The following is a 17,248-nucleotide window of genomic DNA, read 5'->3' as shown; positions in this document are numbered from 1 at the left end:
GCCAAACCCATTGCCACGAACTGACTCTGGACCTCTCAGATCGCAACAAAAGCACTGTTCTGAAGAGCATCACAGTCGCCTTCGTGCTGCACGGTGGCATCGAGACCCTACTGTCGCTCGCTGAGGGCGCCTGGTCCGACACCGAAGCTCTGTCCCAACCTGAGGGCGAGCCAAAGAACCACACCATCACCCTGCTCGAAAGCATCGTGTCTGTATTCGCGTTTCTCTGCTCCGCGAAACACCATAGCCACTCGACCACCCATCTCGTCCTTGCGCCTGGCGACGGGGACAAAATGTTCCACCGGTACCTTCACTTCCACAACGAGCTGTTGATCGATATTCGCCTGCTTATCGCGCCGCTGATCGTGAAGATTTGGCGCGAGCAGCAAGGCCGCACCGTGCCGCGGTCCATCATGAGCGGAGTCCTCGAGATCGTCCAGGAGATCCTGAAAGGCCAAGGCGAAGAACGTCGGTCGTCGCGCCTCCCCGGGTTTCCGCATGAGTTTTTCGAGAACAGTCTCAGCCTCCCCACCTTCCTTAGCTCCTTCCCTGGATTTCCTGCATCCGCCAACCGCAGAGCAACCCAGCCGCGGGCTCAAGCCGCCAACGAAGAGCGGGTCCAGCAGCTGATGGATATGGGCTTTCCCCGCGGTGCTTCCGCCAATGCCCTCATTCGCTTCCACAACAACATCGGACGGGCGGCCGATTATCTCCTCAGTCATCCCGAGGTGCTCTTCGACGATCCCACGCCCACCACGTCAACGGCCCCGGTACCTCCGTTCGGAATCCCAACGCTGCTCGGAGAAAACGCTCCAGAAGGAGCCGCGGATTCGTCCGATAACCCTTTGTTCCCCGAGGTCGAATCTGCCGTGGCCGGCGAGCCCATCGCGTCTTCGTCTTCATCCACAGCGCCCGCCCCCGTCGACACTGAAATGGCCGGAACATCGGCCCCGACTATGGCGCTGCCCGAGGCCAGCAGTAGCAGCAGCAGTAGCAGCATTCCGACCGAATCAAAGCCCGCGCTTGAGACCCCACAAACCGATCGTTCGACGTCGCTCAGTCACGACCCCGACTCCGTGACCCTGACAAAGCGAGCCAACGAGCAGCTCGTCAAGCTCAATAGCATCCGAAGCGAGCTCGAGAACGACTTTATCGATGTAGCCATCCCCCTCCTCTGCCAGTCCGAGGCTGCCATCTTCGATATTCGCGACATTATCCTCCACATCATCAAGACCAAGAACAAAGAGCTCCTCAATTTCCTGGTCAAAGCCGCTGGGGACGACTTTGCAGAGATCGCCAAAGGCGTACTCGAGGAGGCTACAACCAAGCGCTTACATGTGGCGCTGCGGCTGCTTGTCCTGTTCACAGGCGAAGGCTCGATTCGTGAAGATGTGCTCCAGGCCACCCGCCCCTTGATTGGCGACATCGTCAAGAGGATCGTCGAGCGACCTGTGGACGAGACCGAGCCTGTGTGGCTGTCGCCAGCGCTGTTGCTCGTTGAGCTCCATCTGATAGCACACAGCAACGCCGGACATAGCGGCGCTCCCAGCGGAAGCGGCGGTGCAGATCACATCCTCGAGGGCCATGAGGGCCAGACAAAGCTGATGGCTTCGATTCTGGAAATGAGCAAGGCAAAGCACTACGGCAAGCACCTCCAGAATGCCCTCATGGTTGTTCTCGTCTTTTTGACCAAGGACCAGCGCATCGCATCCGAGTTTGTTCACCTTGGCGGAATCGCTGAGCTGTTCAACTCTTCCAGGTTTGGAGGATTTGCAAATCAGCTGGCCATGTCGATGATGATCATTCGCCATGCTGTCGAGACCCAGGAGACCCTCAAGACGACCATGGAGGACGAGATCACACGGACCCTCTCCAAAGCCCGCCATCCAGGAATGGATGAGATAAACCAGTTTTTGCGAACCTGCAGTGGCGCCGTACTGCGTAGCAAAGACGCCTTTCTCGACGCCATAGTCGGCACTTGCGAGCTCAAGCGCTTCAATCCTCACTCGGCCAGGACCATTCGACAGCCGATCGGCCTCAAGAACATAGGTCCCAAGAAACCTGCTGGCGGCGATTCTGGCACGAGCCCCGACACCAAGGATCCCGCCTCGCTACCGACTGAGGTTGCTGAAGCTGGACAAGCCATGGCCATTGTCGACGCCCGTGATGAGGTGCCTTCCAAGGCCGACCGAGCAACATCCTCGACCGCCGCCGAGGCTGTTGTGCAGTTTATCATCTCCGAGCTGCTCAAGATGAAGGCCGAGGGCAAGGCACACTATGACAAGCCCTCGTCCGAGCTCAACGAAGATGATGAGCGGTTCCACATCAAGCGCTGCTTCCTGCTGCAGGCCCTGGCAGAATTGGCTGTGTCCTATGAGGCGTGCAAGTACGAGATCCTGGAAGGCAGCTCGTCCAGACGGCTCAAGACTCCACAAAAGAGCCGCATTCCGATCGTGAATCATGTGGTGCAAGACATCCTGCCCCACGGATGCCTGAGCCTTGAAGGCAAACTCAGCAAGCTCGACAAAGTGCGCATTGACGAATCGCGCTGGGCAGCCTCGCTGCTCACTGCCCTGTCGATCGATTTTTCAGACACCAAGTCGTCCCCGGATGATGCTAAAGAACCCAAGCGCGATATCCTGACGACGACAAGCAAGAAGGCGGCTCTCGAAGCCGTTGCCCGAGCCATGAAAGAGTCTCTCTCCAGCGCCGACACATTGCAGCAGCAGTACTCCAAGTTCTTTGTGTACTCGGAGCTGTGCTGCAAGATCCTCAGCACCAAGGTGCGGACCGTGGTCAACGGCGAGGATCCAATCAACGCTGTTGGAAAAACCATGCTCGAGAAGAACTATGTCACCCTCTTGACCTCGATGCTGGGCGAAGTCGATGCTGGCCATCCGAATGCCACCACCGTGATTGCCGCCATTCTCAAGCCGCTGGAGCTCCTGTCCAACCTGGCAATCAAGATCGGCAAGGTTGTCCCGGCCTCCACCCCGCCGAAACCCAAGAGCACGCAGCCTCTCTCGCCAACAGCTGCTGCTCGTGCTGCCACCGCCATGGAGATTGCTGACGATAGCCGCGCTGACGATAGCGACGATGATGGAGATGAGGATGAGGACGAGGACGAGGACGACCGGATCCAAAACGAGGAAATTGACGACCCTGAGCTCTCGAATGCGTATCGCACCTCTGCTTTGGGCATGTTCAACGCTGCCGGTGATGCCAACGACCAGAACGAATCCACCGACTATGACGACGACGAGGACGACGAAGGTTATGTTGAATATGTCGACTACACCACAACCGAGGGCGAGGATATGTCCGAAAGCGAAGACTCGCTGGTAAGGTGCACAGGCTCGCCAAAAGCGAGGCGCGGAGGAATGACGGGAGTCGGTGAAGGGGTGTCGACCAGCGGAGAGCGATGGTGTGGAAAATGGAATCGAATGGAATCGAATCCGAGTAGAAAATGGCAGGCCATGAACCGTGGCGGGTGATCCGCGGCAGTTGATCCCAAAATCAATCCGCGGCAGTTGATACACGGCCGACCGATCCAGAATAGCGTCTAGCGGGAATCCTTGTTGCGGCCATGCTGCTCACGCGATTGTTACATGCAATAGGCCTCCGATGCCGACGATGACATGGAGATTGTGGTTCCAAACACCTATCAAGGCGGCGTCGATCTTCCACCCGAAGAAGAGGAGGAGATCGGTGCAGACGACGACGAAATCGACGAAGATCACGACCATGACGACGACGAAGAGGAGGAGGAAGGCGAAGAGGACGGGGCCGTTGAGGGCGCTGCTCCGACCATCGACTTTGACGACGGCGATGCCATGTGGGTCGATGCCGAAGATGATATGAACGTTGACCGACGAACAGAGGATCAAAGCGAAGGAGACGATGGCGACCATGACCTTGGCGTTGGTGCGGACGGCGTCCGCCAACGCAATGATTCCGACGGACTCTTTGACTTGACGAACGACGACATTGAAGAAGAAGAGGAGGACGAGGAGGACGAGAGCGAGGAAGAAGACGAGGACGACGGTGCCTATGAATTTATCGAGGAGTTTGGCGAACAGCCCGACGACGGCGACGAGGGCACTCACCACGAGATTCCGCTCCACAGTGCAACCTTCCGTAGCATCCAGCGAAACCTCATGGCTCTTGATAACCACATGCATCATCATCTGCATTCTGAGCCGATTGCTCGAGTTGCTATGCCCAACGAGATTTCGCTGCTACACCCCCTCCTGATCAACCCTTCCCGCAACCAACCGGGCGACCTTCGGATCGGGATGCCCCCGAGACGCAGCCGCGAAACGATCCGGCGTCGAGTCCCCGGGCTCCTGAACGGCCTTGGCAGCTTCCATCCAGACAACGTGGCCGAAGTCATGGAGGAGATTCTGTCGCGCGCACAGCGCATGGGATCAAACGGAGAAGTCTTTGTTGAGGTCCCTGACACCTTCTTGACCGGAACGGCTCATCAAGAACTGCGCGGCCGCCTCATCGGCGCCGAGCGGGCTGTGCTTGCCATCCCTGAGCCGCCTCCGATCTCAGATGTCCTCGCATCGGCCCAGTCACTGCTCGTTACAGGAAGCATGGAGCGATGGGCCCAGGAAGCGATGCTGCTCTATGGAACCACCGCACTCGAGACGGCGATGAAGGTCTCGGATGCGCTCTTGGATCGGCTCGTGCCACTGGCTGAGCAGGAAGTAGAGCGCAAGCGCTTGATACAGGAGAAGCTGAATGAGGAGAAAGCCCGCGAGGAAGCACAGCGGCGCGCCGAGGAAGAGAAACGGCGCAACGAAGAAGAGCAGCGACTCACCGAAGAGAAGAGGCGTGCGGAGGAGCAGGAAGCCGAGAAGCGAGAAGCCGAGAGGCTTGCGGCCGAGCAGGAAGGCGCCATCGCCGGTCCGTCCCAGATCACCCCCGACGCCGCGCCCTCAAACTCGGCCACTGAAGTTGCGGCCGCAGCTGTGCCAACCCAGCCCGCCACAGAGGAGCAAGTCATCGTTACGGTCTTTGGAAACGAGTATAACATCACTGGTAAGCCCGAATCACCATCGATGTGTCTCGGCGGAGGGCTGCTCCTGCCAAAGTAGGGCAGCCAGAGCCTCAGTGGCAGTCGTGGCTCGTGGACTGATTTTGCTATTTGTGTTCGCAATTCGGATATCTAACTCACCGACGTTGCACGCAGGTACCGGCATCGACCCAACTTTTTTGGCTGCACTTCCCGAGGACCTGCAGGAAGAAATCATCCGCGAGCATCTCCGTGAACAGCGCCTCTCGCGTCCGCCGGTGCAGCCCTCGTCTGACATTGGACCAGAGTTCCTTAGTGTGCTGCCCGAGGAGCTCCGTTTCGAGGTTCTGGCCCAGGAGCGCGCAAGTGGCTCCAGTGCGGCCGGTGAAGCGACCACCGGCCAGGGTAGCGGCTTGCACGGCTTCCCCCCTTCCTTCCCGACTCCCTTTGGCCAGCCTCCGTTCATGGAGTCGAGCGTCCCGTACATCAGTGAGCTCACCAACTCACTCCTGCGAGGATCTACCGACGCCTCGGATCGTGTCAGACATCTCTTCCAACCGGCGCATATTTCCATCACTGGAGGCTTCCGGCCGGCCAAAAAAGCCTCCTCCGGCTCCAAGGCCACCCGCCGTGAGCCCATCCAGCTTGTAGAGAAGCCCGGACTGATGAACCTGCTTCGGCTGCTGTTTGTGCCGGAGCCTCCCAAGAAGCAAGTCATTCTCAAGATATTGGTCAACTTTTGCGAAAACAGCAAGAGCCGAACCGACCTGATGGTCCTGCTCCTGACGATGCTTGCCGAGGGCAGTGTCGAAGTCTCCACAGTCGACAAGGGTCTCTCGCAGCTCTCGATCAAGGCCAAGATGAAGCAAACCACACCCAAGAAAGGAGGCGGGGCACCAAGCGCCGCTGCCCAGCCCTCGCCGCTGCCGCCGTCGGCTTCGATCAGCCTGGGTAGCCTCGAGAGCATCCCTCATTTGCTTGCCCAGCGAAGTCTCGAGGCACTGATCCACCTTGTTGAGCTGAATCAGCGCATGGCCCAGTTCTTTGTGGTCGAGGACGAAAGCTTTAGCCAGCTCAACTCCAAGCCCAGTAAGCCGGTGACGCCGAAGCGGGCCAAGGGCAAGGAAAAGCCTCAGCCCACTTCGCCCAGCTACCCGCTGATTTCGGTGCTGCTGCTGCTCGAAAAGCCCCTGTTCCGGTCCAATCCTCGGCTGATGGAGCAGCTGATGCATCTGCTTGCAATCATTCTCAAGTCATTGGCTATTCTCAAGGAAAAGGCCGACCAAGGTGCACAGGGCTCGACAGGCGGGCCTTCGACAGCGCCTGCTGCCTCTGGCACGGTGGCTGTCGCCGGTCCTTCAACCGCCACTGGAACAAATGTGGAGGCCCCAGTTGCATCGTCGTCATCCACGGCTCCCGTCGAAAGCGTCGGACAGCCCAGTACCGCAGCTCAGCGAGACGACGCCATCCTGGCCTCCATCCCAGAGTCGTATCTCCGGAGCGTAATTGATGTTCTTACAGCCGGAGAGTGCACCAGCCGCACGTTCCAGAACATCATTTCGGTGATTCGCCATCTGTCTCGAGCGGACCGTAACCTGGAGCTTTTCACCAAGAAGCTGCGCGAATCGGCCCAGCAGCTTGCCGATCACATGCTGCAGGACCTTGAGAGACTTCAGTCGGCCCTGGCCACCACCAGCACGGCGGGGGTCCCCGATGAGACCATCGTCGACACCTTCTCGTCGCCAACAAGCCATCAGTCCAAACTCTTGCGTATCTTCAAAACAATCGACTTTGTCTATTCCAAGACCCCAAGCAAGCCAACCGGCGAAAAAGGCGCCAGCGAACCACCTGTTTCCTTTGATGGCCAGGCATTGATGGGCATCTACGACGGATTGGTTCTTGCGCAGCTGTGGACCAAGCTGGGCGTGTGTTTGGCGGCCATCAACGACAGCCCCGAACTTATCAGCATTGCCACCATCTTGCTTCCGACAATCGAGTCCTTCATGGTCGTCTCCAAGCCCTATGTGCTTACTCTCGAGCATCGCAGTGCCAGTGGGACGGGCAGCTCGGCCAAGACCCACGCGAACGAGGATCACTTTGTCAAGTTCACCGAGACACATCGCAAGCTGCTGAACATCATGGTGCGCAACAACCCGTCGCTTATGAGCGGCTCGTTTGCGCTCCTCGTCCAAAACCCAAAGATGCTCGAGTTCGACAACAAGCGGACGTACTTCAACCAGCAACTGCACAAGAAAACAAACCGGATCCACTCCGGGTCGCTGCCCATCACGGTGCGCCGCCAATATGTCTTTGAGGATTCGTACAATCACCTGCGTGACAAGAGCGGCGATGACGTCAAGTACGGCAAGCTTAATGTCCGGTTCAAGGACGAGGAGGGAGTCGATGCCGGCGGTGTGACGCGCGAGTGGTTTTCTGTTCTTGCCCGCCAAATGTTCAACCCAGACTATGCGCTATTCAAGTCGTCGGCAGTCGACCGAGTGACCTACCAGCCCAATCGCTCCTCGGGCGTCAACCCGGAGCACCTCTCGTACTTCAAGTTTGTGGGACGTATCATTGGAAAAGCCATCTACGACGGACGGCTGCTTGATTGCTATTTCACCCGGTCTTTCTACAAATGCATGCTTGGCATCCCTGTGGACTACAAGGACATGGAGGCGATTGATCCTGAGCTCTACAAGTCCTTCGAGTGGATCCTGTCGAACGACATCACCGACGTGCTCGACCTGACCTTCAGCTACGAAACGGACGAGTTTGGTATCCACAAGGTCGTCGACCTCAAGGAAAACGGCCACAGCATCCCCGTGACCGACACGAACAAACACGAATACGTCACTCTGACGGCCCAGCAGCGCCTGGTTGTGGCCATCCAGCAGCAGATCAACGCCTTCCTGGCCGGCTTCCACGAAATCATTCCCCGGGATTTGGTCAAGATCATGAACGAGCAAGAGCTCGAGCTCCTCATCTCGGGGCTGCCTGACATCGACATCGATGATTGGAAAAACAACACCGAGTACCAGAACTACACCCCGGCTTCACCACAGATCCAGTGGTTCTGGCGGGCTGTGCGCAGCTTCACCCAGGAGGAGCGAGCCAAACTCATCCAGTTTGCCACCGGCACGTCCAAGATCCCGCTCGAAGGCTTTGCGCACATCCAGGGCTCGAACGGCATCCAAAAGTTCCAGATCCACAAGGACTTTTCGTCAACATTGCGGCTGCCCTCGGCGCACACTTGGTAAGCAGCTCGGGTCTCAGCGCGTGTTTGGGGCTAGCACGATCGCCATGGGGTCCCTCTTGAACCCAGCAGAGCGAGGATTGTCGTGTGCTCGAAATGCCATCGAGTTGAGTCGAGTCGAGTCGAGTCTGGCCAAAGATGTTCTGACACAACTTTTGCTTTGCCCGTGTCGGCAGCTTCAACCAAATCGATCTCCCCCAGTACGAGTCGTACGAGCAGCTGCGGTCCAGTCTGCTCACAGCCATTTCAGAATGCGGAACCGGATTCGGACTGGCTTAGATGCGATGATGCGTCGACAGGGCTGCTCGCCATTCGGGCCGATGTTTGCATGCCATACCTGTTTTGAGTTCCACGGAAGGCCGCGGGATATATTACGAGTTTCACGGCGTTCACGATTGAACGGGGCACCTTGTTTTTGATCAAAGGGCTTGCTCCTGAATATACACATTCCATCAAACCATTATGGGGCGGCAGGGCTGGGTGGGCGATGCGATGGTTGCATCCTGCTTCTGGTGGAATATCTGCTTGTCTCTTTCTTGGGATCCACGTGATCCACACTGGCGCACTCGATCCTGTCGGGCGCACTCGATCCAAGATCGCCGTCCTTCACCATTCGCTCGCGCTGACATTTCATCCTTCGCCCAGCATCAACCTCGAGCATCGGCATCTGTGTTCATCCAGTTCCAACCGAACGGCTGCTCTTTGGTCTCGCTCCTCTGCGCAAGCACAGTCCTTTGCCCCCCATCGACGCCTCGTCCAGGCTCACCTCGCTCTTCGCTTGCAGCCATGTCTTCGATTGTTGCATCCGGCCAGAAGCGCAAGTTTCACCATCGGATATATACACAAATCACCAACAACACACCGATAGCGTCACAGCCGCTGTCGCCGCCACAGAAACGATTCGTCTACCTTCCGATTGCCACAAATGGCGAGATGAAGCCTCTCCTGCGGCGGACGGGCCCGCTTCTCTCCATCCACTCACCAGCCCCATCCTCTCCCCAATCGTTTGCTGAACCGATATCGCGAGAGCCAACCCCGACTCCCGCTCTCCTATCCGTCGCAGCGGTAGGCAGCGAGCCTCAAGCTGGAACCAGTGGTAAAGTCGACCCCAATCGACGGCATCGCTCCCTTCGCCTATCGAGACATTGTGGCCATCGCACCCATCACCTTTGGCTGACCACAGAGCGCGCGATTGTCATTTTTAGAGAGTCGATCGCTTCCATCCAATAACGAGCCGATAGAAAGGCTGCGGTCTCCTCTCGGTCGGAGCAGCGGCCTCTCCAGTAGCACTCCCTCGTTTGCTCCGAGGCCTGAATCCAATCGGGGCCCTCCATCGCCATCAGCAGCAGTTGAGCGCCCTCGTCGGCTACTGTCTCCAAATGAAGCTTCGAGTGGAGCCTCGGCCGAAACCAAACCGATTCATGAAAGCCCATCTGCCGGGGACAACCAAAATCATCACGGCAGCAGTGTTGCAGAAGGACCCCGAACAAAGTCCGGCACCGGAGTCTCCTCCGAGACACCCGACTGGAGCGTTGGAAATGCAACACCATCCCGGCCGCCTTCCGACAAGGCACCATCGACCACTATGGACTCTCTGGAACGACAATCGGCGGGCGGATTGCTTGTGTCAGCCCCATCGGATAGCAAAACAGACGCGAAGGTGGCCGAGCCTGGCGCATCGCACCCTTCGTCAGTCTTGTCTGAAAAGAAGAAGGAGGCAAAGCCCAGGCAGGACCCGACTCTACCAAGGCCCAAAGACAACCGACACATCTCGAAACGATCGCTCCTACCGTGTGTCGATGCCCTGACAGTCATCCAGTCGACATCGGCCCACTACATATCATGTAAGTCGTTGCTATCTCCCGCCATTCTTCAGCGCCGACTTTGAGTGGAATCGCAGACCCTCGGTGCACAGGCAGATAGGGTCCGGGTGCACCCATACGATGCATCGCTGGAAGACATCGAATACCCCATGAAATTTGGCTTCCCGAGTTGATGGTTGCTCTCAAACGACCCTGGCTGGCTGACATGGCCTATTGGGTGTATATCATGTCAGCACTCTACTATCGTTCCATCCTTACTTACCCCGAATGGTTTTCAACCGATTGGCAGTCGATACAGCTGTGTCTGGAGGCAAGCGTCCGAATGGCTTCGCAATTGAGTCGATAGACCTGGAATATCCAGGGATCGACGCTGTCGAGAAGTAAGGACGGCCGATGAGAGTGCATCTGCCTTCTCAAGGTGTCGGAGCATTTGGAGTCACCGATGCACCCCAAAGCCACTTTGACAAGCACATACTTGCTCGCCGCCCACTTGCCTGTCACCTCGCACTTGACCATAATCGCTAGTGATTGAGCAAGCCAGTCCGCTTACCCGTCTCGCTCTGCTCCAGATTCCCCCTGGTTGTGCCCACTAAACTCGGCGAATACAACCCAACCCATGATATTTACACGACAACTCAGATGATTGTCGAGTTTTGTATTCCGAAGGAGCACTCATCCAAGTTTGGGGATACAAAACATGGAACTCTGCGCAAGATCATCAAGTCTTGCCATCGGAGGAACGTCCAGGATCTACGTGACGGCGTTGCTGCGTTCAACGCGCAGCTCAGGGAACTCAAGAAGCAGGGCTTGTTTGAGAGATGCGAGGGGCTCGGCGGCGCTGCATCGCCCAAGCTGGTGTCGCACATACTGGATCAAGCATATGCCCGCTCGGTCGCGCCATACTCCAACCACCTGAATAACTATCGAGGTAGCTTGACTTTCATCGAGAGCTTGCTTTCACCGGAAAGTACTGCATTCTTTACCCCCGACCAATACGTGCACGCTCAAGAACAACCATATATCGATCCCATGGAGTGCTAACTTTGCTCACGGAACATCTGTGCCGCTGGGCCTGATTGCTGCGGATGTGGCATGTGGCAGAGTTTTCAAACAATGTCTACGGTGAGGTCAAGCACTCACTCGTCAGCGAGATCATCGACCGGGCCAAGATCCAGCCCCACCATGTGTTCCTGGATATGGTGAGTCAACAAGCTGCCAGTGACACCAATCTGTCAGCGAACCATCGTCTCCGCGTCATTGTGGTTTGCAAATGCATCATAGACCAACGTGGGACTCAGCTGACATTCGCGATCGCGAGTGGTTGGGCAGCTTGACCCAAATCGACCCATCCGGCGGCTCTGCAGCTAATGGATCGACTCTCCCCGGCCGCATCTACATCGTCACCAGGGCAGTGGTATTGGAAATGTAGTGCTCCAGATCGCCGCACAGTGTCTTTGCGAGTCGTACGGGATCGAAGTGATGCCGATTCCAAGTAAGCTCGCAAAGAAACAGTGCAAGGAGCTGCTGTCGAGACTCCGGTAAGCAAAATGCAAGGATATAGGCCTTGTGTATAGCACCAAGGCCTCCAGGCGGACTGCCCCACTTGGATGTACATCCAAATCAGTCGGACTGCAAAGAGCTCCCCGGATTTCAATCTGATACAGGCGTGCTTTGTTTGCAATCCCCACTCATCTCCGTGCCCTTGCACTTGCCGAGACACTCAGCTACTATGCAAAGCCCTGTGGCAAAATTACTTTGAAGCAAGGAGACTTTCTCGAGGACCCAGAGATCCATGATGTGATCAGGCGAGCTGACATCATTTTCGTCAACAAGTAATACGCTTCGTCACATCGCAGCACGACCACCACGCTTCCCTGGTGCTGTGTTCCGCAGTGTGCAAGCACCATGCAGTGCCTCGCGATCTGGCTGATTCATTCTATTCAATCTACCTTGATGTCGTTTCGGTGGTTCATCTGAGGTATACTGTCGCCTTATGCGCTGGAAGTTGATACCAATACCACTCTCTGTCTGTGCTGCCAGCTATGCCTTTGATGCCCAACTGAATCAGAGAATTCTCCACAAGTTTCTGGATCTCAAGGACACTGCCAAGGTGCGTTTTGTTGCCCAGTCGGTGGCCACAACAGGGGTGGCCAGCGATTTCCGCGACTCACCACTGAGCATTGCTTCACTATCGATATGCTTTACGCGTCCAGATGTCTAGCATACGTCAGCGACATTCCTTTACAGCGCCTTCTATAGACCCATTCAAGTCTGCTATGTGGATTTATATTCTGCTTTGCCGCTTCGTTGAGCTGTCGGCTGTTCTAACACTTCCAAAACACTCACACAACCCTCGCCCAGGTCGTTTCGCTCAAGAACTTTGTGCCAATCGATCGGAAAGTGAGTCTGCGGCGAAGCAATGCCATCGAGTCAATATTCAGCATTGAGGAGCACTACTTTGCTCGGGACAGGTATGTCTCGGTGTTGGCTGTGGCAAGACTGCTTCGCTCGTAAGCGCCATCTCATTTGATTGCGTTGGAGGTGGAATGATGCAATTTATGCTGAAGTTAGTGTCGAGCTGCTGGAACGCACCTGATATCGAACGTTCCTTCGGTTCGGTGCGATCCATCGATAATGACGCTTGTGCGTGTTCTGTTCCCAGTGTCTCCTGGACAAACGAGGGCGGTCGATACTTTATCCACACAGTCGATCGGGCCTCGCTCGGAGAGCTTCATAAGCAGCTATAGGCCGCATGCATATTGCCAAGTTGGTCTGGCAGTCGGCAGGAACACCTTCCGAGCCGTGTGGCACTGCTCATGGTTTGCACATATGAAGGAGGCCGGGAGAGCAGCGCTTCATCCAACTGTAGCCGGGGCAACAAGATGACTCTCGCCCCTACTGCTCTCTCTAGCATGAAGTGATATGCTCTTCGGTTGCTGCGACAGCTCGCGCAACTATAATGAGAAAAATCGTCCTTGAACAGGCTACAGCGCATCGCATCGGGGTCCTACTGATGAAGGCTCGCGCAGCGAAAGGGGACATTCAGTTTCTAGGTCAATGGTCCGCTTTCCGATCTTCAATACACACACACGCACATGCACACCTGCACATCTGTACACGCACATTTCGTCGCTGCGGCGAAAGGTCATGCTGGGCAGTCCAGTCAATCCAGAAAGCAACGGGACAGTCTCTTTATGCCAACGGCATCAGCGACACGATCCATAGGCTCCAATGGGCTGGATGTATATCCCTTCCCTTGCTTCCAGGAGGCATTTCCAAAGGCAATCACCACCTCGGTCTCCTTGGACATGGTTTGGCCATTGGGGGCGATGGGCGGGTGGGTGTATTCAGGTTCCAGAAAGCCACAGCTGTCCTAGCTCAAACGGAATGTCCCATTTCGTTTTGGGAACGATGTATATTCAGTCACCAGCAATCGATCGCGTGGATTCGCAACCCGATATCTCCACGACAGTGCTACTCCATGCGCTTCGCCCGGTTCGCAGTCGCAGAGCGCCATTTCCATGCTATCGGTGCTGCTCCATTCCCACGTCAAATACTACTTGCATTCAAGCCAAGCCTGCTCTTCAGTGAATCAGGCGTAGGTCGACCCTTGCTGTGCTATCCTCTTGCGCACCCAGCATCTCCGCTCGTCAAATGCACGCTCATGGTATACTTCCAAAGAAAGCTGAGTAGAGAGCTCAATAAACAGTGTTACCAAGCATCTGCAGGAGCAGCGAGCGAGCGAGCGATTAGTTCCATACCACAGATTCCGGTTGACACCCGACACTGCCTATGATTTGCCGATGCTTCAACCAACCCCGCCTGGGGTGTCTACCACCAGCACTGGATATGACTAAGGCCCTCTCCCTGCGCTCGTCGCAGACGGAATCATCATCCAAAGCACTGCAGCCAGATTACCTTGTTGAGGGAATGGCGTTGTCTGTCGGCCCGATCTGCCGGGCCTACATTTCGGGCCTGTGCATGCCACCAAGGGCCACAAACACGCCCATCTCAGACTCGGGTGGGTCTTGGCCACCAAAGTTGGCCTGCCAGCACTCGGCCGGGGTTTCCTCGGAAGCGTCAGTCCCGAGTGGTGCGGTCTCACGAGCAGGCTCCATCCACCCAAAGTTGAGGGTGCCAAGCTTCGACTCGAGATCCGCAAGCTCCTCAGAGGCTCCCGACAGAAATGCCGTCCAGAATGGGTCGGCGGGGTCGATGATGTTGCGAACAGCGCCATGGACCGGCTCGCTGGACTCGAGCTCGGTACGAAGCTTTCTGGAGACCACAGGACGCTGGAAGCTGGGCCGAGGCGAGGGGCGCAGCACGGGAGTGGGCAGGTTGGCCTGGAGCCAATTGCCGTTGCTGAGCGGGTCCTTGACTCTCCCTTCCACGGCGAGCTCGGAACCGTCCCACGAACCGCCGAGGCAGGCAAAGAGTGCAACGGCGATCGGGGTGATGATTGCGCGGTCCTTCTCGGATCGGCTTGCCAGCTCGAGGGTCATGGCTTCCAGATCCTCGTTATTCTGCTTTTCCATCCAGCCGAGCTCAACACCCGACTCTCGGATCAGAGATGCGACATCGTAGGCACGCAGGTTGATGGCCGACCAAACACAGTCTTCGGCGATCTGTGGCTCGAGGTGCAGCGGCTTGAATCCAGGGTTGGTCGCGTTGGGCGGATTCAAGAGGTACTTGACGACCTGATAGCGATGCAGCTGGGCATTGTTGGTGCTTTGGATGCCCGCGAAGGTGGTGCCAAGCTCCCTGCCAAGGTGCTCGTCTGAGGTCGAGCAGTAGCGCGAAAGCAGCTCGCTTCGTCGAATGACGGGATCGGTGGGAAGGTTGAGCAAAAGCGGCTCCTCCGGGGCGGCGACCAGCGAAGACACGGATTGGCGAGTGTCGGGGTGGTCGATGGTTCGCGGGGCTTGTTCCAGGATGAATTCGACCAAGTCGTCGTTCTTGGCAACCACCGCCAAAGCAAGCATGCGCGCCGTGACTTGGAACTCGTCGCTGTCCTCTGGTCGGAGGCCAAACATCACCTGGGCCAGGACCAGATCGCCCTTTTCGCAGGCACTTTCGATGCAGATGCGCCATCGCACGTTGAAGGTGCCGGGATTGCACTCTTGTTTCCAGCGATCGACGATCTGCCGGACTATGTCGAGGTTGCCCTTGGCGACGTTCTTGCTGATGATGGAAATGTCGTTGTACATCTTAATAAGCGACGCCTTCTCCTCGGTGAAGCCTATCTTGGCGATGAGGTAGTTGGATATCTCCCACATATCGTTCGCGACTGCGACTTGCAGAATGTCGTAGAGCATCTCGGTGAAGTAGCCGCCGTCCTTGAAGAGGAAGTCGAGGACATCGAGGTTGTTGAGCTGGACTGCCAAGTGCGGCGCATCAGGCACATTTTCAAAAACAAAGGTGCGATGGCTCTTCACGAGCTTTTCGAGACAGCGCAGCCCATAGTCGGCCACCTGGGTGTTCTCATGGGCGACCGTAGAAGCCGAAATGAGCATGTAGACCCATATTTTCCACGAGGACTCGTCAAAGTAGTCGTAGAGCCGCGACTGAAGCGAGAAGAACAGCTCCGAAGAGAGCTTCATCCGTCGCTCCTGGCAGATGCGGAACCATGCTGTTTGGATGAGAAGCTTGTGGTCCGGACCCTTGTACTTTGTCAGAACCTTGATCAGAACCAGGCAGACGTCGGCAGAGATGAGTTTATCGGGAAAGGAGCCATACTCTCTGGCTTGTCGATCTTCGTGGCGGTCGACCCACTGGGTGTAGCTCGTTACTTTCTTCGAATCTTGCTCAGTGGCCCACTTCATGAGCATCTCTTTGTGATGCAGCAGCCACAAGACGCGGGTTGACGGTAGCTTGGAGCATTGGTTGAGGTTCTTGTTGGTCTGGCTCAAGTTTAGTGGGTGGTGGCAGAACTTGTAAATGTGCGACAGGACTGTGTTGGGGAGATCTGCAAAGCGAGCCATGTTGTCTGGGCGACACACATATCGAGGAAATATGCGTCAGTCAAACAACATACAAGCAAAGGAAGCATCGCGCGAGTGTGCATAGATGCGATGGCGGACATCAGAAGCTGGAGTTGAATCCGCTCTGTTGGATCCAAGAATTCATGGTCCTGTGATGCAAATGAGGCGAAGACAGTTTGCACCAAATGCGAGGCACAAGCCGGCAGCCGCACCGACTTACGGGTAGCCTGAAATGAAGAAACTACAGTCGATAGCCGTTCGCTTGGTAGCGTCAGTAGATGTGAGTACCCGCGTCGATGAGGAATTCGGTGCAAAGTGTGCTCCGTACGACAAATGATTTGATGGGACAGAGGGTGTTTACAACTAGGGGATTTCACCAACTGCCTGGAGAGATGTAATAACAGGGCAAGGTGGTATCAGGAATCGCTGACCGGGCTGCAGCCTTCGATAGCGAGCTCGGAAGTACCTTCGTTGGCCAAAAACTCGCATCCTCGCAAGCGCCCCACTACCAAACATCTCGAGCCGTGCTTGAATGTTCTCCGGTCACACGGCGGCCGGCAATCGCTCAGTTGTCAGCACGCCAGTCTTTCGCTCAAGAGTGGACTCGGTGCAGCCAGAGAGCGTGTGGTTGGGAATCTACAATTCGCCCTGAAAATGCTCACCTTCCCCAGTTCCAACAGCGTAGGGGGATGCAGAGGATCAGACACCGTCGGCGACGCTGGTTTCGTGGGACTTGTTTAGTGGAGACGACAGAAAGGAGAGTCTAAAGAAAGTGTGCTGTCGGTCATTCATCGACGGTTGGGTGCTCTTCGTTTCAGCGCCGATGCATTCGCACCCTCGAGTGGCGTGATTCTCGACTGCAGTGCCTCGTTCGTCTTGGTCGGGTCCTTTGACGGAAACTGCACAGAGAGGCTATTGTCGAGAACAATCGAACGGGAGAAGTACAGCGACTTGTGTCTTTCGCTCAGCCAACTTTGATCCGCGGTGACGTATGTTTCGGATTGGTGATTGGCAGGGTCGGACACACTGCTCATTTCGTCGTCGCACGCTCTCAACTCGACACATTCGCCCTTTGTCGGACACATTTCCATTCAGCAGAGCCCCCCAGTCATTGTGTCCTTGCTGATCAAAAGCCTTGGCCGTGAATCGCAGACTCGTATGCGTGGCCTCC

At 56.5% G+C, this 17,248-nt stretch overlaps 3 protein-coding genes across 3 annotated transcripts; 2 read left to right on the top strand and 1 right to left on the bottom strand.

Annotated features, from left to right (window-relative positions):
• Positions 1 to 3,616: 3,616 nt before the first annotated feature.
• Positions 3,617 to 8,733, top strand: BJ171DRAFT_191260 (E3 ubiquitin-protein ligase/Putative upstream regulatory element binding protein). The gene is made up of 3 exons (XM_053106175.1): positions 3,617 to 5,046; positions 5,198 to 8,273; positions 8,450 to 8,733. The coding sequence occupies exons 1-3, from the start codon at positions 3,639 to 3,641 to the stop codon at positions 8,550 to 8,552; spliced, it is 4,587 nt and encodes a 1,528-aa protein (XP_052964185.1). The 5' UTR covers positions 3,617 to 3,638; the 3' UTR covers positions 8,553 to 8,733.
• A 707-nt stretch (positions 8,734 to 9,440) lies between these two features.
• Positions 9,441 to 13,202, top strand: BJ171DRAFT_191252 (histone methylation protein DOT1-domain-containing protein). Its single transcript, XM_053106174.1, has 9 exons — positions 9,441 to 10,117; positions 10,386 to 10,476; positions 10,666 to 11,024; positions 11,198 to 11,295; positions 11,504 to 11,634; positions 11,821 to 11,928; positions 12,137 to 12,206; positions 12,458 to 12,567; positions 12,759 to 13,202. The coding sequence occupies exons 1-9, from the start codon at positions 9,859 to 9,861 to the stop codon at positions 12,841 to 12,843; spliced, it is 1,311 nt and encodes a 436-aa protein (XP_052964184.1). The 5' UTR covers positions 9,441 to 9,858; the 3' UTR covers positions 12,844 to 13,202.
• A 320-nt stretch (positions 13,203 to 13,522) lies between these two features.
• Positions 13,523 to 16,077, bottom strand: BJ171DRAFT_569946 (uncharacterized protein; the record flags this gene model as incomplete). The annotated part of the gene is made up of 2 exons (XM_053113598.1): positions 13,523 to 13,818; positions 14,063 to 16,077. 2 exons carry the CDS (start codon positions 16,075 to 16,077, stop codon positions 13,689 to 13,691), a joined length of 2,145 nt encoding a protein of 714 aa, XP_052964183.1. The 3' UTR covers positions 13,523 to 13,688.
• Between the last annotated feature and the right edge of the window lie 1,171 nt (positions 16,078 to 17,248).

Source organism: Polychytrium aggregatum, assembly GCF_025602895.1.
Source record: "Polychytrium aggregatum strain JEL109 chromosome Unknown BJ171scaffold_34, whole genome shotgun sequence".
NCBI classification, from domain to species: Eukaryota; Fungi; Chytridiomycota; class Chytridiomycetes; order Polychytriales; genus Polychytrium; species Polychytrium aggregatum.
This window is presented reverse-complemented; position numbering and strand designations above follow the sequence as displayed.